General features: G+C 36.9%; 3 protein-coding genes across 4 annotated transcripts in view; 1 reads left to right on the forward strand and 2 right to left on the reverse strand.

The window, feature by feature from the left end:
* The window catches only part of LOC112137653 (Na(+)/H(+) exchanger beta), a 15,813-nt gene extending 14,990 nt beyond the window's left edge, over positions 1-823 (reverse strand). The window contains exon 1 of the mRNA XM_024260077.2: positions 265-823. Within this exon, the coding sequence (XP_024115845.1) occupies positions 265-547 (283 nt within the window). The 5' untranslated portion in view covers positions 548-823. The remainder of the gene's footprint in view (positions 1-264) is intronic.
* A 3,646-nt stretch (positions 824-4,469) lies between these two features.
* LOC112162552 (cilia- and flagella-associated protein 69) lies at positions 4,470-15,238 on the reverse strand. The gene is made up of 23 exons (XM_024298360.2): positions 14,923-15,238; positions 14,517-14,576; positions 14,378-14,443; positions 13,965-14,074; positions 13,800-13,876; positions 12,966-13,136; positions 12,085-12,237; positions 11,777-11,954; positions 11,545-11,668; positions 11,400-11,448; positions 11,194-11,315; positions 10,802-11,033; positions 9,527-9,685; positions 9,330-9,445; positions 8,313-8,431; positions 8,010-8,091; positions 7,700-7,892; positions 7,485-7,622; positions 6,767-6,843; positions 5,805-6,002; positions 5,627-5,713; positions 5,464-5,547; positions 4,470-4,696 (listed from the first exon to the last, which is right to left on the reverse strand). Exons 1-23 carry the CDS (start codon positions 14,989-14,991, stop codon positions 4,589-4,591), a joined length of 2,772 nt encoding a protein of 923 aa, XP_024154128.1. The 5' UTR covers positions 14,992-15,238; the 3' UTR covers positions 4,470-4,588.
* Positions 15,239-15,343: 105 nt separating this feature from the next.
* LOC112162540 (lysine-specific histone demethylase 1B) lies at positions 15,344-25,020 on the forward strand. Of its 2 annotated transcripts, none has more exons than XM_024298340.2 (21): positions 15,344-15,502; positions 15,739-15,866; positions 16,357-16,478; positions 16,555-16,644; positions 16,748-16,859; positions 16,948-17,061; positions 17,141-17,179; positions 17,927-18,119; positions 18,195-18,379; positions 19,109-19,279; positions 19,372-19,446; positions 19,530-19,664; positions 19,735-19,906; positions 20,110-20,237; positions 21,075-21,206; positions 21,331-21,405; positions 21,476-21,592; positions 21,688-21,813; positions 22,554-22,676; positions 22,849-23,001; positions 24,043-25,020. In XM_024298340.2, exons 1-21 carry the CDS (start codon positions 15,487-15,489, stop codon positions 24,124-24,126), a joined length of 2,490 nt encoding a protein of 829 aa, XP_024154108.1. In that variant the 5' UTR covers positions 15,344-15,486; the 3' UTR covers positions 24,127-25,020. The 2 variants fall into 2 exon arrangements, with proteins under 2 accessions (XP_024154108.1, XP_024154115.1); XM_024298347.2 differs by having other exon boundaries at positions 21,509-21,592.
* Positions 25,021-25,557: the final 537 nt, after the last annotated feature.

The following is a 25,557-nucleotide window of genomic DNA, read 5'->3' on the forward strand; positions in this document are numbered from 1 at the left end:
GTTTTTAATGTTCAGCGCTTTGTTTCAATTTTAAAATTGTGTTAAAGCGCTTTATAAATAAAGATGATGATGATGATGATGATGATTAAATTACACATATCTTTCCTTTTTTATATTGTATATTGTGTACGTTTTATAAGTTTATTATATTTGTTTTGATTCCACTGACTTTCGGTGATCACTACAGGTCATAAAACATCTGCCAGATGATTATGTGTCAGTATGTCAATGATTAGAAGATGCTGCATGGGGAACGTGACTCACCCAGTTTCATGAGCAGAGCCAGAAGGATCCACAGAGAGATCACGAAGGGCTTACTGACGTGCTCGTAGTTGAAGGCGAGGACTGGGAAAGCCTTCCGGTGCTCGGTGGAGTTCCTCGGATGATGGTGGGAGTCCTCCAGGCTGTCTCCGGACGGACGCCTCAGCGTTTCGTTGGCTCCATCCACATTGTCGGGGCTCGCAGAAATAACCGCCACGAAAACCAGCAACGACAGGCTTACAAAGCCGGCCAGGCGCGGACTAGTTCCCGAACCTAGACCAGCCATTTTCAGAGGGGCTGGACCGCTTCAGCAGCTGGGGACCTGATGCAGAGGAGGATGCGGACAGGGAGCGCGCGGCGCTCCAGGCACGCGCTTTCTTTTACGACTAAACTCGTCGAGCATGTCAAGTTTACCCGTAGATGTAAAATAACAAACTTCGGTCACTGTTGTCACTCAAACTCATCCTCAGACAAACGTTACTTCACAGAGCTACCCCTTGAGCTCACGGCTCGCGCGCAGAGACAGTTTAAAGCCTGCCCCCAGCCGGCTGGTGGGGGCGTCACCATGGGCGTCACCTCATCATCTTCAGCTGCATCTGCCAATCACAATCAGTGTTACAGCGACCCCTGCTGGAAGGAAGACCAATGAACCTTTATTTTATTTTATTTTTATTTACGATGTATTATTATTATCATTGTTATTATTATTATTATTAGTGTTATTATTATTCAGCCAGAATAAATAACTACAGATCAACAGATAATGGTAGACCAAAATAAACACATTTACCATTGCAAGACTCACTTTTAGGGTTATACCTTGTAGAATTGTCTTTTCAATCATGTTTTTCCAATTAGTTTTAAAATTAAAAGGAAGATTTTATTTAATTCAGCTAAAATTAAATAAAAGCTAAACAAACATTGCTATAATATTTTTAAGGGTCAAACTAACAACAAAGAATTAATATAAATATACATTAATATAAATTTTATTTACATTAAGACCCACTCTGATAAAAGTAGTATTTTTGTGTTTTTAACATGTTCTTCTGACATTTATTAATATATAAAAAAAGAACATTGAAAAAAAAAATGCATAAACGCCAATAAATGAGTTGCGAATTCAATTTAAGTTAACATAAATATTTGAAGGTTTTCCTCCCAAAAAAATAAGTATTTATTAGTGATTTCAACATTTGCTTAGAATAATTGAAACTATTTAAAGTTAAAGGAAAAATCTTCAATTTAGTTCAACAAACATGCAATCATTTTTTCCCTTCCCGTTACTTGATTTGTAACTATATTAGGCCATGTGTTGTAATGTTTCAATTGCTAAATAATAAAAGTTTACACACTTACTACTTTAAAAGCTGAAAAAACTGAAAACACAGAACCCAGAAATTCTCATGTCATTTATTTAAAAGAATCACAGTGACTATTCAAAATTAATACTTAAACAAATGTTCAGAGTTAAAATTGAAATTGTAGTTGTGATTCAGGAAATTATTGATTATTTGTTTGCCAAAAAGGGGAAAAGTGTGCCTGAGATAAACAACAAAAACAAGTGATAATTACTATTTTCTGCCACTTTCTCCTCACAACATTTATAATTCTTGTAGTTTAATTTGATATTTGTCAGTGTTTACTCCCTTGAAGTTAACATTTGTGTTGAAAAATCACATTCATTCACATTTAAGTGAATAAATCCCACCCATTCTTTAGAAAGACCTACATTTTCCTTCGAACAGCAGCACAAACACATCACTCCTTTCAGCCTGCTCCCTCACAAACCCTCTCTGACGTTCACAGAGTCTCAAACGGCGTCCACAGAGCCTTCAGTGATCTCCCAGGCGTTTGACCGCCATCTGCCTGGCGCTGTACAGAGACATGCCCGTCCCCACCGTGGCCATTGTCATGGCAACGTGCTCCACGATGCTCCTCTGCGGCTGCAGCCGGACCTCACCTGACATCTGCCTCTGCAGGTGAGAGAACAAAGTTGAAGTTAAACTTTACATGTAGATGAAATAAGATTAAAACACTTGATTTGGATTTTATGAATCAAAAACATACAATAAAGCATAAAAGGCAAAAACTATGACAAGGTGCACAAACAAACACAAATGAAGTTAAAAAAGGAAAGATAGAAAAATGCACTTTTAAGCTCATATTTAATAAAATTCCCAATTATGAAATATGATGCTAATGTACTTAGACATTTCCTGAGATGTAACAAATCTCATGATTGATTCTGTCATCTTCTGTGAAATTTGAATTATTTTGAATTTGAATGTCTGCCTGTAAAAGCTAAAGAGATTAAATTTTAAGTCAAGCAACTGGGATACTGCTATTGTATTGACTAACTTTTTACATAAATGCATAGATTATTATTTTTTATGGTTTACTTTTGAAATTTTTCACCAAAGCTTTATGTGAAATTAATGTATTCTCACATAAAGGATAGACTGACAGAAAAAAACTTAGAAACATCAGCATTACGTAGAAGGAAATGAACCTGTGAACTTTATCTAGCAGGGTTTAGAAGCTAATAAATCAATAAACAAGCTAAAATGAAAGTTTAAATAAAAAGAGACAAATCAGCTGCTTGTTTTTCTTCAGATGTACAAGCACTGGTAGGAAATCTGCATGAGTGCATTGGCCACGTTTCTGTTAGCGCTGTGATGAAGAACCCAAAAAAGCAGGCTTAGTGGCAGATGATAAATAAACTTAATATTATGGAGAAACAAAAAGCAGATGACCTGACAACGAAGAGCAGAAAACTGGAGACATAAAGACACAGAGAATCATTAACAAAAAGCAAGACAGCTGTGGATAATTAGCAACCTAAACCGGGCAGCAAAAAGATTATGACCAATAATCAAACTAAAGCACTCAATCCACACAGTTTCTTCGATAAATCCTGTTTATTAAACAGGATTTATTCCATATTTCTGATCTGACATGGTTATAATATATAATATCTTGTTTTTTAATTGTTTCCAGAGTAAGAAATAAAATGTCATTAATAAAGTCACTCTTTTTATCTCACCTGAAGGAGACAAAAGTATCCTGGCGTCAGCCTTCCAAGTCTGAGGATCATTCTTACTGATGAGTTTAGAAACGTCCTTTAGGAAATCGAAACAGCAATCAATCCAAAAATATCAGCATGTTAAGTACACTTTAAAATAATTTCATAGTTCTAATTCCCAGCATGCTTTTAAAGCTAGTTTGTGTAAACAAATAAATACAATTACGACAATCTGGCATGTTTTGTTTTATTCAATTTAGTCTTCTTGATTTGTTTTATTTGATTCTTTACTGTCAAGTTTGACCGACCATAGTGTGTCTTGAAAGAGTAATACAACTGGAGCTTCTTATGGAAGAAAGAAAAATGAGTTGCTGCATTAGTATCAGTCTTGTAGAAAGATAAATCTCACAGTTTTCGTCAGGTCCTCGTAGAGTTGCAGGTGGTCTGGATGCAGCTCCAAATCCAGCCTTCAGACCCCGCGAGCGGACATGTGAAGCCCCACAGCCGACTGCTGCACTGAAGAGGCTCTAGTGTGTCCCTGCTCTTTTGTCCTACACCCACACTCCAAAAGCTTCATGAAAAGACCCTAATCATCAGGAGGGATTTGGCCGTCCAGTCGGGGAGAGAAGAGCCCTCTTCAGTGAGGTTCATGCTTGAAGGAACATGTGGGTTAATGTGCTGCAGCGACTTATGTAACCCCCAAAACTCTGATGTCAGGGCTTTTTTTATTGTTAATGTAAGGAAAGACAGCGGCTAAATGCATAACCCTCAAAGGAAGCCTCAATTTTTTATTGAATTACGTAAGGATTCTGCTTCACTGAACACATTCATGCAGCAACATAAAAAATTCATGACTTTGGCATAAAAGTTTGAACTGGTGGTTGGATCAGAAACATAAAAAATGATGCTTTATTTTAGTTTAAACTGTAAAATCTGTCTCCAGGTTGATCCTGACAGGATTTCAAATTATTCTGATCACTTTGAATGCTACTTTTCTCATTCATTGCTTCTTTCTGATTGCTTTGCACTGGCAAAAATTAGCCTTTATGACTATATTTACCCAACATACAAAACAGATGAACTGGTGGCTAAAATAAATGTAAAAAAATCTGTCATGTTTCTCATCATTAGAGCTTTCGTTGTGGACGGTGAAGAGGCTGTGTCACAGATGAGGCAACAAAAGTTGATTGTTTACACAGGAATTCACCTGAACGCAACAAACTGCAACATTTTATTTGGAAGCACACTGATGCACTTTGGTCCGTTCTGAATGCACAGTGCAGGTATGGAGCCGGCAGCTCTTCATGTTGCAGTTTTTGCCTTGATTGCCGTTCTGCCCAGCTTCACCCGAACTCCTGCAGGCCCCTTAGCTCCAGTGCTCTCCACAGCCAAGATGTGCCCAATGAAATGCTAAAATACAGCAAAACACATAGTTGGTTGAGCTCATTATAGTAGGACTTCAGCAAAGAAATGTTATTAGAAAGAGATTCTTGAAGATGATCCCTCTCAGCAACTGAAATATTTCCAAAATGTCATAATTTAGATTAAAATGTCAAAGCTGAAATTTATTCTCAGAGTAACTTTGCTGTTGTTTCTCCTCCAGATTTGACCTTGGTTCAACTTTTCTGTTTTCCACCAGTATAGAAGATATACTGAATGTCTGATCTCGCAAAAATTTCAAAGGGTAAAAAAGTCAAGCAGAACACAGAGGTGCATGGAAGTCTGTTTCAGTATTCATTAAAAGAGCTGCTTTGAAAATAAAAATAAAGATTTTTTAAGGATTTACCAAGACATTCGTTAAAAAACAGTCATTTCTTGTTCTGAAAGGATGTAGTTTATTTTTCCTGGAGTGGAGATTTTGCTTGTTTGGACTATTTTCAAAAGGTTATCTAGTTTTACCTTTTTATAGTGTTAAAAGTAGATAAAAAGTAGTTTCATTGAGTTTTATGCAATTAAAAAATAAAACTAATTATTTTTACAAGTAAATTTATGCTGTGGCTTTGGAAAAACAGCAGTGGTCACATATATACTGTAACACAGTTTTCTTTTGCCACATTCTGTTTCTACGATTTTATCCAACTTAAGGTGTTGGGTCTGAAATGTTTTTTTGACACATCAGAAATAAATATTTTAATTTTCTTCAATAGAGACAGCACTCTGAGGAAATAACATCAAACCTTTGTAAGATGATTGACATCCTCCTCATCCTTTACTTTGGGTCTGGTTGATTCACTGTAACTCTCCCTTTGAGCTTTCACTTCCTGTTTAAAAAGAAAGAGGATGAAAGTTAGGGATGCTTAACATATAAACTATACAATATATGTGACAACTTTTAGAGACCTTCAAGACTTTGTAATTTGAGGTCCTGGAAACGTAGCTGTCCCAAGACTTTGCCATGAGTGCTTCTTGCTTCCGGTGAGACTTCATCTGGAGTTAAAACAGAAAGTTAGTTAATTTGATTAATACAGGAAGATAATTAATTAATAAACTTTGGCTATCTCAGATGTTCTCTTAGGACCTCTGTGTAAAAGAGTGTCTCCTTTCTGATGTCTTCCCTCTGCCGCTGTTCCAGTATCTGGTTTTGTTCCGCCATCACCCTCCTGGCTGTGTCCTCTGAGGTCTTACAGATGTTAATCAGGGCCTCCTCATCATCGCTGAACAGCCAAACATTTTCCCGTCTCACTTCTCTGCTGATTTCCTCCCAAACCTCACCAACCTGCAGCAACACGACATTTGACTGTAATTGTGTCATTAGAATACAGAAAGAGAATGTTTTTATACTCTTCAAGATTATCAAAGATAATAAACACAAGTTTAACAAAAAAACAAAGAATAAGAGATCATTTTAATTTAACAAGTCTTTTGAGCCTTAATTAAATGTGTTCTTAATTTTACTAATAAATTATCAGCTGATTTGCTTTTTTCTGCTGAATTGTTAATAAATCATAAGAAATACAATCATATTTTGTCTTAACAGGACCACAAACACTGTAAGTTCAGGAAAATGGTTTGGCAAAAGTGGAAACAGCTTTTAGTTCAAAATCACTTCCTGGATGCTGTATGCCAAGATAAAGATTATTTTTTGTATGTTATTTCCTTTAGGTGAGATTACTGTATATGTTACAGTTAAGACAGACTTTTTCCCGTCTCCTTTTCTAAAAGACTAATAATCTTAAGATACTAAAAGCCAGACTTGTTGGATGGTGGAGGACAATACTGTACAGTAAATTTAGTGTCTCAAAGGAATCATTTGTTTGAGTCTATGTCATTTTTTTAAGAAAAAGTTGATTATCTAACTGTAACTTCACAAGAAACTAAACAAAAGTCCAGCTTAGGAGCAATGAGAGATGGAATTTCTTCTTCTATGTCAGTGTTTTCTCTCAGTTCCCGACTATGTAAAATAGAAAATGAGATGCTGGCACAGCGTTCCATGCCGCTCCCATTTGAAAAACTTTTTTCTCGATCTGTAAATTGTTTTACCTTGAAGTCGAGATATTGCTTGACAATACTCAGAGTCACGTAGTCCTCTGTCGACAAACCAGGGAGCTCCTGAAAACCTAAAACACACACAAACCATCAAGAGAATCAAACACAAATATTTCACTAATTTTAATTTAGATTCAAATTGGTTTCAAGTGACTTTTTAAACAGACACAATTTTATTAACCGTTCTGAAAATAATGAGAAAACGAGTTAGTAAAGGCACATTATTTGTTAAAAGTTTGGATGATCCCTTCAGATTAACCATTTCATGTCGTATGTCGCTCCTCTTAATTTAGGATCACCTTGAATGTAAAACATTGAAGAATATTTTCTTATATAATTGGAAGTTAGTTCAGACATGAAGGGGTTAAAGTTCTCTGAAAGTCATAGCACTCAAGATGTAAAAGATTCATGAAGAGTTTAAAACTTTTACCATTTATTTTTATGAAACCTAAAACTAAGTATTTAAAAAAAAAACATTAAAAAGATAGTAGTAATCATCAAAGCGGTGGATATTTTGAATACGGAAACCTTTATGAGCCAAAAGCCACATGGAAAAATCAGCTTTCATACAAAAATGCAAAATCTGACAAACAAGTGGATTAAATTGAGAGTTTGACTTCTTGAATGTAAACAGAACTTTGTCAAATCATACTTTCATTTATGTATTTTGTCAGGAAAACACACAGCATCATTCAGTGGAGTGTGGTTTTACCCAGATAGGAGAAGATGAAATACATTTTTGCCCGAAGGTTCTCTGAGATTTCCATCACTGCTAAACTGGCTGCATTGGAGGGAAAGGTCAGGGCGCTCTCGTCCTGCTGGAAGCGGTTCAGGAGAGGCCTTTGAGGATCTTAAACACATAAGAAAACATGCTTTAAAATATCCGTAGAAAAATTTAGAACTACTTAAACACATTTTGAATCTGACCTAAAATCCCTCCATGATGGTTTCTGCCGACACCCAGCTCCTCTTCCTCCTCCCTCCACAGCTGCAGCAGGAGCCGCGGAGCTGTCTGACCCGTAACGTCCCTCCAGCTCAGGAGGTACGGCAGAGTATTTGGATTATCACACAGATCCAGCAGGGTGGAAAGCACGACGCCGTGCACACACCTGGGGCTCGTCTGACATGGATAGCCAAAGAGTTTCATTTAGATTTCCTGCTGCAAAAATTCTGACTTCATTGACAACAAGCTGAAAATGTGTTTAAAGATCATTAATCACTGTGAACAGCTACTTACACTGAGTAAATCAAGCAGAAGAAAAGCTCCTTCTTTTTCCAGAAAGTGATCTTCTGTGCGGTAACAGCCAACAATGCATGACCTAATTTGGATATAAATATAATACTGAGAAACGTAAAGATTTAAGCCCTCCAGAATATTTGTACTCATATACCTGAACAATCTATTAGTTTGCATGAAAATGACAGCATAAAACTAACTTTATGCTGAATTTTTGTTATTGCCGGACATGTCGAATGTGGAGAACGCATTTAAAAAAGAACTAAACACTGCATCAATATGATTTCACTTCTTTGAACTGACCACGCGCAGTCGACTGTGGAGAGGATCAGCTTGTTGTGGCCCAAGCCGCTGTAGAACTTGCCGGAGCCTTTCCTGAGGAACTGAATTGCCATCTCAGCTCCTTCAAACCCAAACAGGTCCTGAAACCAAACATCACAGAAGGACAACTGATCCTTAGAGAAATGCAAATTCATATCAAAGACTCACTTTGATCTCTTTTAAAAGTGTTCCCAGTGGTCCTTTAATTATGATTATGAAGTTTTTAACCAAAATAAAAAAAAAATTGTTGTTTTCTAGAACATCGTGTCTGCAGAGTGGCAGGAGTTCATCAGATATTTGCCTCTGAGAGGGACCCCTGTGGGTGTGGAGCAACCCTGCTTCTCCTTCCCCTCCCAACTGCTGAGAGTTCTCTGTTTACACTCTCCTGCTAGCTTACAGCACCTCACACCCTCAACCTAACATAAGTGGTGCAACAAAAATGGCGAGCACTATCCAAGCTACCCAGCTGTACAGCTTGGAGCCAGATGCCACCTCAGACGAGGAAAACAAAGACGTACATAGATCTGGCCGTCTACAAGTGGATGCATCAGAACTTGTGGCCTGCTTATTGTAGATTTTAAGTAACAACTACAAGTTTTTTTTTTCTTCCGCTCTTGATCTACAACAATCTCAATAAACAAATACTTAAAAATGCAGTTTTAAGCTGAATTTTCTTAACACATGTCCCCCGTCATCAGAAAAAGCCTAAAAAACATGCTAAAAACAACCAAAGAGTGATTTTTAATGAATGAGGTCTCTAACACAATTTTCTAGCAAGGGTTATCAGTATTTTGAAAAATATAAAATGTCACTTAGAATTGCTCTGTTGAGTGGAAATAAGGGAAATTTGACATGTTGCAAAAAAATTAAAATCATGGATTCATACATATCATACAGAAACTGACTGCCCCTCAGGTTCTGTTCTTCCACTTCATATTTTACTCTCTGAAACATTACAGTCCCCCCAAAAACTGCTATTTTGTGCAGCTTTTTATGTACCTTTCTATGAAAGTCAGTTTCACACAGTGTCGACAGCAAAACCTGAATTTCTGACATAATCTCCACTGCGACTTCGTCGTCCTCATCAGAGCTTGCTTCCACTTGCAAAATAATCTCTAAAAGAATAAAATAAAAAAGCAGAATTTATAAAAGCATCATAAATTAACTGAATATTTTTTCATGTTCTTAAGAGATACCCAGCAGCTGGTGGATGGCTCCTTGATCACAAAGGTCCTGGTTCACAAACTCCACTCCCTGAGATGTCACAGATCGGAGAACTCGGATGCAATGGAGCATCTGAGTTTTCTTGTTTCTTCGGCCATATCTATCATGAAAACCATGGAAATAGGAAGCACCTGAAATAAAGAATGAAACATGAGAACCATCCTCATCTACTGCTACATGTATAAATAAATATTGAATAGTAAATATTGGGGTACCTCATCATTCAAATAGAGAAACCTGAGCCACTAGGGATCCCCCAATGCCTGTTTTAGCACCACTGAACCCAGTTGTGGGGAAAGTGAATTGTTGCATGCTTTCTGCACAACATTAGGTCTATGTGTAAAGTGTCAACCACACGGGTTACTTTTATGTTATAATTTCTTGTTTGTTTACATCCCACCAGGCTTAGTATGAATAAACTGAAAGATTTTTCTTCATTGTTACTTCCTTATTAGCTAATTAAAAAAAGGAGTTTTCAGAATTTTTGGTGTTCGAAACAAAATTATAACTCAAAAATCAAAGTGTGAATAAAAGTGTGTAGAAAATTAGGTAGAAGCTAAGTAGAAGTTTATTACTTCTGAGCTAAAAGCAAATCTTAAAAGTTATATTAAATATAAACTTTAAAGTGCACTTTTATAAACTTAGAATAAAGTTTATTGCCATTAAACTAATAGTACACCAGAAAGGTTACTTTAAGTATACTTCAAGTATACTTTTATAAACTAAAAGTGGGCCAATTCAGTCCCAAGAATTATTAGTAAACTCCCAGTATACTTTAAGTGTACTTGGTACACTTAAAGAAATATACTTTTCTATACTTAGGTATACTTTAAAACATATACTTGAAGTATACAAATTTTTGGCAAGAGAGGAAACGATGAAGGACTGTTAATTAAAAAAGCTAATTTATTTTGGGTTAATGAAAGCATCTTGAACTGAGCAAAAAAAATCATGCAAGCAAATCCCCCTGTTGTTGCTGAGTTTATTTTTAACTAAAACAATCTTCATTTTCAACCTGCTTCCACCAAATGAAAAAAAAATACTGATTGGAAACATCAGGTGCAGGTTATAATTTGATTATTTATCTCCATATTGACTCAGTTTACAGTAATTATTTTTGCTCAGTTTAGTCTTGGAGGAAGAGAAAGTTGAAGCAAAACAGAAGAAAAGTGTCCGGCGGCATAATCAGACAAACTACATGAATTTTCAGCTACGTGTTGATTTGCTGGTTTCTTGAGCTCACTGACCTGATTCGACACACCAGTCCAGCAGGAGCAGAAGATAGTTGTTCCCGTGATATGACATGAAGTCGCTCAGCATGAGTGGAGCGATGCTGCTGAGGGTGACCAGGGCTTGCAGCTGGAGTTCTTCCTGCTGGATGCTGGACCAGTGACGTGCACCAGGCTGGTGCTCCGACATAACACCAGGTGACTTTACAAGCATCAGCAGGGTCAGAATAATTCGTTCTTCTTCATAAAGCTGTGACAAGGAAAGCAAAATGTCAAAGCTCTGACCAAATAAACCACCAATTTTATGGTTGCATTGCTCCTACATGCAATCAAGCAAAATGTTAATTTTAAAGGACAATAATAAAACGAATTAAATGCTAACAAAACTGTTATTTGAGCAGCAGACTGACCTGCAGGGCAGCGAGGTCTTTGGACAAGGGAATCAGGAGGTTCAAGAGCATCTTCTTCATTTTGAAGTCTTCGTTTTTGTAGGTGAGGCCCAAATTGTGGGCCAAATAGCTGGGACTTTTCTCTGAAAAAACAAAAAAAAACGTACATTTGTTCTTGATACATCAGAATGCTCTAAAAACAGAAATAAAGTCAAACGTGGATTTACCCTCTGTAAGTGTGATGAGATGCACAAGCTGCTGAGCAAATAAACTCTCCTGAAAATAACATAAGTTGTTTTTGTACATTTGACACAACAAACACGCTCACTGATTAGTTCTGACAATAAGTTTTCACAAATGTCTGAGGTTTACCGTGAGCGCGGAGTTTGGGTTTTCAGCAACGACAGTTATGATCATGAGCAGATCATTTCTGAGTTGGAGGTCAGACTGTTGTGAAGCGTTCTGCAGCACGTGAGAGAAAGCCTCTTTCAGAGATCTGAGATTTAAACACACATGAAGATGCATTTAAACTTAAGTTTTAACAAAGCTGGATGAGATCACAGTCTTTTGTCGAGAATTACTTTGATTAGCATAAGATACGTACAGGACACAATCCAAGCTGCTGAGCTGAGCACTGACTTCCTCTTTGTTTCCTCTCTCCAGCAGGTTACAGAGTATTTCTGAGGAGAGCAGAAGAACCTGACCGGACGGATCAGGTTCATTCATGTGCAAACAGATCGTCTCTGCTCCTCGTGCATGGAGCATGGAAGCACAGTTGGCATCTATGAAAGTGATCCAGGAGACACGATTGATACACAAAAAACAACAAATAGTTGTATTTACTGTGCAATACAGAAAATATAATGCAATTGAGCAAGATTTCCCCACACATTAATTAAATAAGCAGCTGACCAGATGAGCTGGAGAGGATCTGAAGTGTCTGCAGGAGCTGGGGCCTGATGGCTGGATGGTTCTCCAGAGCGGCCATGGAGAGGAGCAATGTTCTGGGAAGGTCGCTGAGCTCCAGCAGCTGCAGCCTGTAGCCTGGAGAAGTTGGCTGGAATCCTGTAGGAAGATTGTGAAAACTGTTGTCAGTTAACAAGAGTTTACAATGGGAAAATTTTAAGCATTAAATAAAAACATAAAATAAAAAAAATAAATGTTAGACTCATAAAATTACAAGATCAAATCATTTTTTTTTAAATCCTATCACTAAAAGAATAATAAATTCTGATTTGGGCTCACTGAGGTACAACAGAGCATCAAGGCCACCAAAATAATAATAATAATAATAATATTATGATATTGAATTTAGGACTTTTTTCTTGTAAATTTACAAGACTTAAAGTAATAAATGTGTGACTTTAAAACAGGTAAATGAGAAAAAGTAATAAATTTAGCCAATGACTTAGCCTATGACTATCACAAATATACAACTGTATTTACGTAATTTAACAGTTACCATTTTTTTCTCGTAAATTTACGAGATTTAAAGTCGTAACTAAAAAAAACTAATACTCCGTCGTATTGAGGAAATTATGTCTAATTGGCAAAATGTTCTCTACACAGATATAAAAAATTGCAAATGTCAGAGAAATATGTTATTATTCTAGCCTAACAATATTTCTTCAGTTCTGTTTTTCAAAAACATCTGTGTAGATATTTGAGTTTAACTAGTTTTGCTCATTGTCATGTTTAAAAAAGTATTCTTAATAGTTCAAATGTTGAACTTATTAACAGCTCCAGCCTCTGTAAACCTATGAAACAAAACACAAACATATCAGAGCTCTCACTGAGGGAAAAATTGGAAAAGCGGCTTTTTGGGAGGCGAGTCTGCGACTTTGACTTGGTCGGATTGTCCATGCTGTCCAGCAGATGAGTGGGAGCCAAACAGCTGTAGAAAGACTTCACCGATTCAATGACATTCTGTCTCACTTCAGCATCACAGATCCTCATTAGGCAGCCTGCAAACAGAAGAACAAGTGCAAATGTCCCTCTTCAATATGAGTCACAGCAGACGGAGGATTACAAAAGTCTGAAATTGGACATCCTCATACAACAAATCTAAATCAGCATATTTTGTGTATTCTAAGTGCTTTACATAAAACACAAACATTTTTACGGCACAGTTTGCAATATTTCTGTATGACAGTTCTTTAAAAAACATTTTAAGTCATACTTGTTTTTAATTGTGTAATATTCATTAAAAATATGTTTTCTGCTTTACAAAAATATAGACTACAGTACGCTAAAATATCCTGAGCTACTTACATGTTTTGAAAGCAGTAAACCACTGAAGCATCGAGTCAATAAAAAAAATTATAGCTCTCTTGCTTTAAAAAATGTAAGTATTGATGAATAAATGGATGAATGTTCAGATGGATGGATGGAGCGAATGAATATTTCATTAATCCCCCAAGAGCAATTCAGTCAAAGCGAATCTCCAGCAAAGAACAAGATAAAAGACTTAACAATAGGAAAAAAAAGAAATGTGAGGCATAATGTGCCGGTTAGTTGAATAATAATAAGATTTTTTTTAAAAGTCACAACATGCTAGTTGAATGTGCATGTAAATGTCATAATGTTTTGCTCAAAAAACTATGAAGACACCAAAAGTGTGCATGTACCCAAGTGTGAGAGGAAGTCTGTGACACCCTGAGCGTAATTCAGCTCATCCGATGCTCTCTCTTTCAGGAAAGGAAGCCTGAAATTAGACAGAAAAACGTTGCTTTAATCCCTTTGAGTGATTGGAACAGATTTTGCTCCATTGACTACCTTTGCAGATTCCTTACCGACAGATTTTTAGAACTTCACACAGAATGAATAAATATTCAGGGTGCTCCTTCACTTTCTCAGCGCAGAGCTCAAGGACTCTGGCTATTCCAGTCAGCTCTCTCAGAAGCTAAGAATATTTAAGAAGTTTAACCAACTCATGAATGCATTTTCATACACAGAGGTAGAACAAGTCTTACTATGGAGCGGAAATTAAGACGTCATAATCACAGCTGAGGTTACTTCCGACCACAGAATATGCTGACAGAGATGGAGTGGCAAATTGGAGCTCTGGGGACAATGCTCTATTTTCAACACAGCATCACAAGACCTTAATGAGGTCAAATACTGTCAATCAGGTATAGACACCTGAGACTGATTCACAGAAGAGTGGACCCTCTTAGAGAGGACTGCATTATGTCAGAAAGGATACAAAGCCGTTGCTGTTTCTGTTCAGCAGTTTCTTCAGGATGAAAATGTGCCTTTCCTTCAAGTCGGTCTTCAGATAAACAGAATGATCAGATCATCATTTATAGAAATAAAAAGTTGAACCATGTGTGAGTTAAACTTACAGTCAAAGGATCTTCGAGAAGTTGAATCGCTTTATGAAGTTCAGAGCTTTTTGCACTAACCTGTTAAGAAACCACAAGTGAGCGTCTTTTTTACTGCTTCTCTGTTTTAAAATTTTGCAACAAACCAAAATGTTGCTATATAATCAATAAAATGACTACCAATAAAATAAAATAAATACAAAATATGTGTGATATTTTCAAGCTCCAAAATTATTTTGTATTTATTTTTTAAAACGCACTTAGTTTTATGTATGGATGATGATGAAACCATTTTTAATCAGATACTGTTTTCCCAAGTTAAGACAAGATTAAATATTTGGTTTTTTTTCTGATTCAAAAATGTAAGCTGAATAAAAAAAAAACCAAATGTGTGACCCTACTTTTTGAGAGGAAGTTCAGTATTTACCTCCATATGTGTTGCCCTCTGGCTGATCACAGGTACATCCTTCTTTTTTCCAGGTTTTAATAATTCCATTTTTAATTGTTCAGAAATGTCGAATCTTCGGTTTCTTGCTTAAAACTCATTGAGGTGTTGCTTTAACAAAAATCACGCTTCCTGATGTTTCAAAACAAGTTTTTAAAAAGTTGTTTTTTTACAGCTCTAATTAAAGAAAACAATGACAGGAACTCTGGGCGGAAGCTTTGATACTATGTTTAAGAAACCTTGGTAAAACTAAAATCTTCGAACAGCATCTTCCTGCGTTGCCCAGGCTCCACTATGCGAGCCTACGAGTTCCTAAAGCCGTTACTATGGTTACTTAGCACAACGGACGGAAAGCAGCGGCGCTCAAACCTAAGCAGAAACGCCCATTTCCGGTTTCAAACAGGAAGTTGTGTACCTGCTACAGCACGGCATTGATTTCTCCCGCAACAATAAAGGGAGTGAGATTGAACCATTTATTTAAAAAAAATATACAGACAATACTTGCTACCGAAGAGCTAAAACTACTCAGAAACACCGTTGGTGGCCATGCTATCGGATGCAGGTGAGTGTGCACGCCGCTACATGCTAAATGCTAAAGTGACAGGCGAATGTGTTTGGTGGTTTTTAAAGAGCTGAGGCAGTATTTACACCTCACCACCTGTGCTGCGTTTTTAATTGCAATTATCTTTATAGTTTTGATCATGCAAACGTTTTTTCATTAAAGGTAGCCGTCTGTTTTGACTCAAACAGTGTTGAAGTCTCTTCTGTAACACAAGCTGCATATCACTGAAACTGTAGACTGCCCTGGGAACGCCTCTGGGGCTCGGAGGGCGAGGAAGAGGAGCTCCGGGGAGTCTCCGGGGGAGGGCCAGACCCTGCGCTCCTCCAGGAGACAGAAACGGACCAACAATCCCCCACCTGGTCAGGTGAGCTGGTTTCCTGCCTTTTAAACCAATTCTTTATCATAAAATATCCTCAGATTGTTAGTGAAAACAAGTAAATAAATTAAAATACCAGTTTCTTTTCTCCCCAAAATTATTTTTTAAATTAATTTTAGACGAGACCAGTTTAATTGGATGTTAAATAGTCTCATAAATACGTTAACTTAATTTCTTATGGCCACAAAAAAGAATGTATTCCATTCTAATTGCAACTTCCCCGTATTATTTAGATTAATATTTAAAGAAAATATTTTAAAAAGGGTAACATGCATAGGGCAATGGTTCTTTAAAATGCAGTGTTGCAGTTCAAGCACTCTTTTTGTTGCATGTAGCTTTTGCATATTGATATTGCAATGATTTAAAAATATGGAGCAACAACGAAATTTAAAGTAGTCATTCCTAGTGAGAATCTTATTTTTATTTATTTATTTAACACAGTTAAAATGTGTTTGAGAATTGTCGCTTTGATATTTAGAGTAAAAGAAAAGCCACAGACACGGAGGAAGAAGATGATCAGTCTGAGAAGAAGTACAGAAAATGTGAGAAGGCTGGATGCTCCGCCGTGTACCCAGTTTGTTTTGCAAGTGCATCGGAAAGGTATGGAAACAGGATGAGGATTTTTTTGTTTGTCTACTTGTGATTGTCAGTCACAGTGGCTTCTCTTCTCTGCAAGGTGTGCAAAAAACGGATACACATCGCGCTGGTATCATCTGTCGTGCGGCGAGCATTTCTGCAACGAGTGTTTTGATCACTACTATAGAAGGTAAATCTAGATAATATTGAGCAGATGAATCTATAGCTGCCTGACATTTCTGAATTTGGTGCCAAATTTTGTTAATACAATAATTCCATCCCCTCTATGGCAGCCACAAAGATGGCTATGAGACCTTTGCCGAATGGAAGAAGGTGTGGACTAGTAACGGGAAGAGTGAGCCCAGTCTGAAAGCCTTCATGGCCGATCAACAGCTGCCATTCTGGGTTTGTGCAGAGCTCTTTAATTGATCTTATAAGGATCAGACTTGAGCTCTCACTAAATAATTAACATGTGTCAATATTTTCTACATAGGTTCAGTGCACTAAACCAGACTGCAGGAAATGGCGCCAAATGACTAAGGAGGCCCAACTTACCCCAGCTCTAGCAGAAACGTACCGCTGTGGAATGAAGTACAACAACATTAAAGTAACTAAAAAAAAAGCAATTGTTTGATCAGAATTTTCAATTTTACATTGTTTATGGACAATAACTTTTTCTCTAACAGATTGAGGGACCAGACCAGTGCTCCCAGCCAGAAGACTTGGTGAGAATATGAGGACTATTTGTCTTCAGAAACCAAAATTAATCATAAAATCTACACAAGCTATTTAAGAAAAGATTTGAGCAGTTTTCCAATGAGTAATAATAGTTGCTTTTATTAGCTTATTTTTTTTATTAACCTTTTATCTGCGTAATTAAAAAAACATCGGAAAAGTAGTGTATAACATGAAATTTAATCAAAACAAGATTTATTTTATTTTCTTGATTTTAGTTTTGACAAAAGCATTTTAAAGACCCACTTCAATCATCTTTTGATCTATTTTCACAGCATTCCCTGTGTTTTCTTTTCTTTTTTTTTTTTAAACATGATTGTGTTTTTAACTAAAATGAAAAGTTAAAGTGGAGCATGGAGTTTGTGACATCACAAATATGCTCTTTCTAATGTGATTTTTTTTTTCTTTTTTGCAACAATTTGAATAAAGAAACGCACAGAAATGCCATTTTAAGCCAAATTTTCTGTAAATATGTTGTCAGAAAAAAGCCTCAAGAACATGTTAAAAACCCAATTTTCATTGGAGTGAGTCCTTGACACCACCCGCTCTGTTTGCCTTTTAGCTTTTAAACATTAATGTTAAACGGTGAGAAAATCCTCATTCCGAGTCTTCCACTATCCTGTAAGCTCACCAGTTTCAAGCTTCTTTTTAATTTTAAAAACCCAAGCGCTCGTTTCCATCGATCTGGTTGCTTGTTTCTCCCTCAAGATCTGGCAACAGTGATCTCATCCCTACAGAGAGTGGCTGAGGTCAGCGACAGCTGGTGGCATTCCATGCTGATTTTACCGCCGTTGCTTAAAGAAAGTCCCGCCAGCCCCTTCCTTGCCGCCTACTATCCTGACTGCGTGGGAATGAGTCCGTCCGGCTCTTCCAGCTCTGTGTCGTCATCCGAGGTGAAGGCAGACCCCCACAGAACTGTGCACCCACAGAGTAAGTTTGTTAATGTAGCAGAACAAAGTGCTTGTCCAAATATATGAATCAGTAGTCATGTGTTGTTCCTCTCAGTTTCAGGCCTGTCTCAGTACTTTCAGCCGTTCTACCAACCTAACGAGTGCGGTAAGGCGTTGTGTGTGCGTCCGGACATGATGGAGCTGGATGAGCTGTATGAGTTTCCAGAGTTTTCCAGGGATCCCACCATGTATCTGGCTCTGCGTAATCTTATTCTGGCCTCCTGGCATAGGAATTGCAAGGTAAAGTGTAGACCACTGTGACTGTTTAAGTCCCACTCCAACCATATTTTTTTCTACTGTAAAATCGTTCCCAATGATCTTTTAATTATGATGTTTTTAAACAAAATCAAAAAGCTTTTGTCATTTTTTTAAGACATTTCATGCAAAGCGACAGTAGGTCATTAGAGATTCAATTCTGGGTTCTGGGTGGGGCCGTTGACACAGAGCAACCCGCCCCTCTCCCCATCGCTGAGAGCTCTATTGGAACACTCACAAGTGAGCTTATAGCCTAAAGCTAACATATAATAACTACAAGCAAAATTGGATCAATTCAGTCATACAGTTTTGAGCCAGAATTGCTATTCACTACAGCGAGGATGTTTGAGCACTCGTCTCATGCACCTAAGCATGAGCGGGCCAGGGTGCAGGCAGGGGGAGAGGAGACTTTGGCAAGCCCATTTCAGTAGCTGCGTCAGTCTGCATTAATTTGAGCATTTTCTAGCATCCGGTTTTCATCTGCTCCTGATCCAATTTGAATTGTGATATTCTAGAAACACAGTTTTAATCGCAAATTCTTTTATATAGGTGGCCCTCTGCTATGAGATAAATGCTATAAAAACATGTTTTAAAAAGATGATTTTGATTTCATCAATCCTGCGTTTAATGTCGGATGTTTTTTTTTTTGAGAAATGTAAACTTTTCTGTGTAGAAATGGTAAAACACTTCATTTTTTGTTGTGTTTTTCTAAAGAAAGTTCTGACTGCTGAGAAATGCTCTCAGCACATCATCGTTCGGGGTTTGGTGCGCGTGCGCTGCGTGCAGGAGTTGGGCCGGGTGCTTCATTTCATGACGAAAAAGGGCCTCGTCAACACTGGTGTGCTGAGAGTGGAACGGCCTCTGCTTCCTGAGGGATATCGCTCGGTAAGTTTGTCGTCTTGTCGGTAACGCAGCTCCTTCTGTTTCTTCCAAAAAACTAGATTATTTTATCTTGTTTTTTTTTTTTTTTGCTACAGAAGAACGTCATCATCATTGGTGCTGGGGCCTCAGGACTGGCTGCTGCGCGGCAGCTTCAAAACTTCGGCACTGCAGTAAAACTTTTCTCTATTCTTAGCTTTTTGTTGCATCTCTTTTATCTGACAGTGGAGTCCCGCTAAAATCTATTGGTTCATAGGTGGTGGTGCTTGAAGCAAGGGACAGGATTGGAGGCCGGGTATGGGATGATACCTCTTTGGGCGTCATGGTGGGCCGAGGTGCTCAGATCGTCAATGGATGTGTCAACAACCCCATTGCACTCATGTGTGAGCAGGTAAACGCTGATGTTCCCAGTTGTTATTTTCGAAACAGGTCAGAGGTTTTATGTGTGCTCTTGTCTGCAGATGGACATCAAGATGCATAAACTGGGGGAGCGATGTGAGCTGTTTCAAAAGGGCGGTCAGGCCACTGACCCTGCCATCGACAAGCGCATGGACTTCCACTTCAACGCCATTCTGGATGTGGTGTCAGAATGGAGGAAAGACAAGTCGCAGAGCCAGGACACTCCACTTGGAGGTGCTAAAACTCAAATTATTTAATAATTTGCAATGTTTACATTGAAGAAGCATTTGTCCCGCTGTTACAAAATTCTCAGACTTAGAGGAGCAGCTATTCAAATTATTAGTGAAATATTTCCCAAATTAGTTTGAAATTATTTGAAGATCATGATCTGGATGTATGAGAATCCTCACAGACGTGCTTTTCTTTTATTCCCACAGAAAAGGTTCAGGAAGTGAAGAAAAACTTTCTCCAGGAATCTGGGATCCAGTTCAGTGAGCTGGAGGAGAAAGTGTTACAGTTTCATCTCAGTAATCTGGAGTTCGCTTGTGGAAGCACACTAGACAAGGTCTGAGAAACGACAGCATTGATTTTCTCCTATTCTGTTTTTCACAGCTAAACCCAAAAATCTGATGAGGTCAAAGCCACACAGATCTTAAAGTAGAAGCAGTGTTCTACAAAAACTGGAAATATTTTAGTGTATTGGTCTATTTTCTATTTACATAAACTTTTTATAATTGACAAATTTCTGATTGTTTTTAATGATATTAATGCATTTTTGGACATTGCAAATTTACCCTTTTGTAAAAATTGTGTTTAACAGCTGTAAATAAGGACAATAAATCTGTATATAAAACTATAAAGTATACTTTTTATAGTTTTACATTAAATGCAAAAATTGAATAAATTGCCAAATAAATACATTAAGTAACGTTTTAACAATATGAATAATAGAAAGCTGACTTTTGGTTAAATATAACTAAAACTACTAAAAGTAAAAAAATATTGAAACTCTTTGCCATTAAATAATTAAGAAAAAGTGATTCAAACAGGTAAAAATTAGATAAAGTTGAGAACAAATCACAGCTGTATTAGATTTTTGTTTCTGATCAAAATTTTTCCCTCTGAAAAAAAAAACCACATATGCCATTTATTACTTCTCATCTTTTAACATTTCACTTAAAACAAATATATAAATTTCAGCTCTATTTTAAAATCAGAAAGCAGCATGGCTCCAAGCACTGCCCTCTTGTTTGATTTTTGATTTTCATATTTTAAAATGACAGTTTTCCCTTATTTGAATAAAATGTGAACAATTGCAAAATAAGACGAACATTCAGGGATTGTTTTAGTCCAATACATAGGATTGTTTGTATAATCTTTCTGTGTTTTTGTGTGTTTGTAGGTGTCAGCACGATCCTGGGACCACAACGAATTTTTTGCTCAGTTCTCAGGTGACCACACTTTACTCACTAAGGGCTACTATGCTTTGCTGCACAAGCTGGCCGAGGGCCTGGACATCTGCACAAACTGTCCGGTTTGTAGCTCCATATCACACATTCTGGATCTAAATTTTGCTTGCATGATAACTCATTTGTAAGACCTAAATCTCATAGATTCAATGAATTGTTGTTATTTGTATTTTCCCTGTTTTAAACCAGGTTGAGGCTATCGATTACTCGGGTGAAACTGTTAAAGTTATATCCTCTAATGGGTCCCAGTGGACAGCGCAGAAGGTAAAAAAAAAATTATGTGAAATGAAATCTATTGATTTTAAGTAACATTTTTAACTTTCTTTTTCTAAAGGTTCTTGTTACTGTCCCGTTGATTTTACTTCAGAAGAACCTCATTCATTTCAATCCTCCTCTTCCTGAGAGAAAACTCAAAGCAATCCACAGTTTAGGAGCTGGTATCATAGAAAAGGTATCTCTTCAGGAATGGTTTTTTTGTGTGTAAGGGGGAAAAAAATGCAAATTTTGTCCCTGAAAAGACCCAAGTGTTGAAAACCTTTCCTTTAGATTGCTCTCCAGTTTCCGTGTCGATTTTGGGACAAAAAGATTCAAGGTGCAGATTACTTTGGGAACATCCCCCCAGTTCCTGAAAAGAGAGGCATGTTCAGTGTCTTCTATGACCTGGATCCTCAGGTTGGTTCAAATTTTTACCTTTTATCTTTAAATAAATAATCACAACTGCCAGTTTTCTCAAACGTTCTATTAATACATAACATTTTTGACACTGGAAAATGATGCAAAAACGCATTTCAAATTAAAATAATTAACTTGTTCTTTTTAAGATGCTTTCTTTTAACTTTTTCTGATGATGTAGAGAATATTTTAATACAGTGCATGTGTGATGTCTGATTTAATCAACTTCTTGTGTTGTAATGTTTGTGAATTTATGGATTTTGTTCAATTTTACTCCTCTTTTTGATAAAGATTACTAAATGTCTGTTTAGATGTATCCAATGCTGAGATTCAATATTAATAAAAACAATTTTCTTTAGATGGAAATTGTGTTTTTCTGCAACATTTTTTTTATTTATTTACGTTATTTAAAATGTGTATATTTTTAAAAACTCAGTTGGATGCACAGTTTTGAAAAGGAGTTTTATTAAATTTACAGTTTTTTGGATGGTACTCGTGTTTAAGGAATTACCTATTTTTTGTCAGTTACAGCTTTGGTTTTAAGACTTAAAGCGTTAAATAAATCTTTCACTTTCTTAATTTATATTTTTCTTTTAAAGACATAGACTTGTGTGTGTGTGTGTGTATACAGAAAAAAATGTCTACAGAGAGGTACTCCAGAGGTTTTAAACTGGTTAAATAAATTTATGTAGGTACGGAAAAAAGCTGTAATTAGAGAAGTTTTTCTGGTTTGTCAACAGGGAAAGAACGCTGTACTGATGTCCGTCATTTCTGGTGATGCTGTCGCCGCCGTCCGGGACATGGAGGAGAAGGACGTGGTCAATGAGTGCATGAAGGTTTTGCGAGAACTCTTCAAAGAGCAGGTGAACAAAACTGTCTGGTTTAGCAACACACAATAATACCTTTATTATCCGCTCAAATAATTACTTGCATAGTAATTTTTATAATCTTAATCATTTTTACTTCTTACTACCCTCTACATAGCCAGAAAAAGTATTCAGCAGAAATAAAAATAACATTTGGACTTTTGTCCAGGAGGTTCCAGAGCCTGTAAATTATTTTGTCACGCATTGGAGCAAAGACGTGTGGTCCCAGATGTCCTACAGCTTTGTGAAGACGGGGGGCAGTGGAGAGGCCTACGATATCCTGGCCGAAGATGTGCAGGGTAAAGTCTTCTTCGCTGGAGAGGTATGGCTGATTTTCTCTGCTCCTATTCTGACCTCATGTTCTTCTGAAGTTATGAAGATTTCTGTGAGTTTAACTAAAATGATTCAGTGTGCAATAGATGGCATATCTCTGTCAACTGATGTCAAATCAATATTCAATTCAAGAAAGTTCTTGGGTAGGGATCTTCCAGACCTTTTACCTTCTTTTTCCTTCTGGGCAAGAGATCAAACTTATAAATGTTTTGTTGTCTCATACATTTTTTTTATTTGAATCTTCTGCATATATGAAAACAATGCTTCAAATAATCAACAAAGTTCTTATTTTCCCCACATTTGTACTAAAAAAAAAACAAAAACACACACTTCACCATGTAGATTACTAAGATGTTTGGTTGAACCATCAACTCCCTGAAACTCAAGAAACTGAATCATCTTTTAACTATGCAGATGGACTGCTTCTCCAGTAAGTTAATCATGACCTCATCCTTTTAGCATAAAAACATAATAACACAACTTCGAAATTGATATCAACTGTGACAAAATACATAACTTTAAGGTGTTTATGCAGTTTTGGGAGCAACAATGTGAAGCCTGTTGTTGCTCAGATGAAAATAAAAGGCCAAAAAAGAAAAAGGCTTGCTTAAAATCATATTTGTTTTGCATCTTCAATGGATAAAATGGTATAGTAAAGAATGACGTTAAAAATATGGTTTAAAGTCTAATTTTCCTCATTTTTAAACCTATTTTAAAATAATTCCTTAGAAAATAAATCACAAGAATGTTGCCACTAGAACTTGTTAAAAAGCACCATTTTCATTGAGGAGGGTGTTTTAAACAGGTTTTAGACATGTGTAGTTGGCCCAAATATCAGGACTAAATATTCTGATAAAGAGAAAATGACATAAACCTTTTTACACTGTGCTGTCATTTTACAGTAGTATTTGTCAGTCAACTGTTCTGCAACTTTTCCCACTTCTCACATTGCAAAATTTTTATACACGTGTAACGGTACAGCCTGATTTTTTTTTTTTACACTTTTGGTTTTTTTAAATATGTTTGCTAGGCCACCAACCGACACTTTCCTCAGACTGTGACGGGGGCCTACCTCAGCGGAGTCCGAGAAGCCAGCAAGATGACTGCCGTATAAGCTGATGGTCCCCACAGCTCTCACAAACACCAGCATGGATTATACGGGTCACACAGACCAACACACTGCAAACCAGCTGGTACTACTTTACCCAAACTGTTTCATTTGCAGCTACTGTAGTAGCTGATCAGGAAAATGCAGGCAGACTGTTTCCTGCAGCAGAATCCATCAGGGTTTATACTTGCTGAACATGAGAACTCGAAGTGCATTTTCTTTGGAACAAAGTTCATCAGGTAAACTTTACTCGTGCAGCTCTGTCTGGTCATCTTTGCCGAAAAATCAAGACGCTTTTTGTCAAATACATTATATTTGTAATACACAAATGTGTGATGAAACTTCAACTTTTTAGGATGCATGAGTAGTTTGTAAGCTCCTAATCATAGTTGTGAATCGTCTGCATACGCATAGGTTTGATTAAAACATGTGATCATGAAGATCTTTTTTTTTGTTAGTTATTGACCAAGGTTTACGTAATATAGAAGTGTACCTTTTGGGTTTAGTGTGTTGGGTTAGTAGTGAATGCTGATATAGTAAAAGAAGATAGGGTACAGCAAAAGTAGCACTTTTCATTTAGGATAACAACAAAAAATTAATAGAGTACCAGAAAAACACTAGGTAGTAAAAAAAAAAATAGTTTTCCAAAAGTGAACCAAACTTCCACCATTTAGAGAAGGGAAATGTTTTCTTTTAATTTATAAAAGTTATGGGATTTGCAGTTGAGCAAAAGCATAACCAGTTTTTCACTTTTTGTGATTACTTTTGATTGAGGCTTAATGTTTGTGTTTTTGTCTTTGTTAATACGTTTACATGGCTCTGTTTTGTTAGGGTGGCGCGGTGTATTTATCAGAAGTGAGTGTGTATGTGTGTAATAAACTGAGCTGTTAACTGCCACAATCCATTCGTTTGCTTTAAACTCATTAAATGAGAACTTGGTGGCCTGTATGAGCTTAAACATTTAAGTTTGAGTATCTCTTTGGTTTGCTCTCTGGAGTCTTATTAACTATATACTAAGCATTAAAAGGACAGTAGAGCATTTTTACTGAAATTCAAAAGTGAAATGATCAGCCCTCACTGCTCACAGAATAAGTTGTGGGGTCAGAGATGTTCTTTAGAGCAGCTCTTTGGTTGCACAGGGGTAGGCTGCATTGTGTAAAAATGACTAAAATGAGTTTTTATAACATTCTCCAGTGCATTAGTCCTCAATAGTTAAATGACCAAAAGCTTGACAAGTAATTTTGATATTTTTCTCATAATGGTATGTATTTTTCCCCCCACAAAAGACAGAATCCACATAACTTTTAAAACTCCAAATAAATGTTCAAAATAAGGCTTTTAGTCCGCCATCTTAGTTGGTAACGTATCCAAATATAATACTAATTTCAGCAGATAAAATTATAATGTGGTTTGTGAATTTTGGGAGACGGAGCTAGG

Source organism: Oryzias melastigma, linkage group LG11 (assembly GCF_002922805.2).
Source record: "Oryzias melastigma strain HK-1 linkage group LG11, ASM292280v2, whole genome shotgun sequence".
NCBI classification, from domain to species: Eukaryota; Metazoa; Chordata; class Actinopteri; order Beloniformes; family Adrianichthyidae; genus Oryzias; species Oryzias melastigma.

Excerpts from the sequence above, each read along its gene's own strand:
- LOC112162540 (XM_024298340.2), top strand. Across the intron at positions 19,907-20,109 it reads CCAGGACACTCCACTTGGAG|AAAAGGTTCAGGAAGTGAAG; the intron begins GTGCTAAAACTC and ends TTATTCCCACAG. Across the intron at positions 20,238-21,074 it reads GTGGAAGCACACTAGACAAG|GTGTCAGCACGATCCTGGGA; the intron begins GTCTGAGAAACG and ends GTGTGTTTGTAG.
- LOC112162552 (XM_024298360.2), bottom strand. The coding sequence starts at position 14,991 with ATGGAATTATTAAAACCTGGAAAAAAGAAGGATGTACCTGTGATCAGC. Across the intron at positions 11,316-11,399 it reads TCTCATCACACTTACAGAGG|AGAAAAGTCCCAGCTATTTG; the intron begins GTAAATCCACGT and ends TTGTTTTTTCAG. Across the intron at positions 7,893-8,009 it reads TTCTGCTTGATTTACTCAGT|ACGAGCCCCAGGTGTGTGCA; the intron begins GTAAGTAGCTGT and ends TATCCATGTCAG.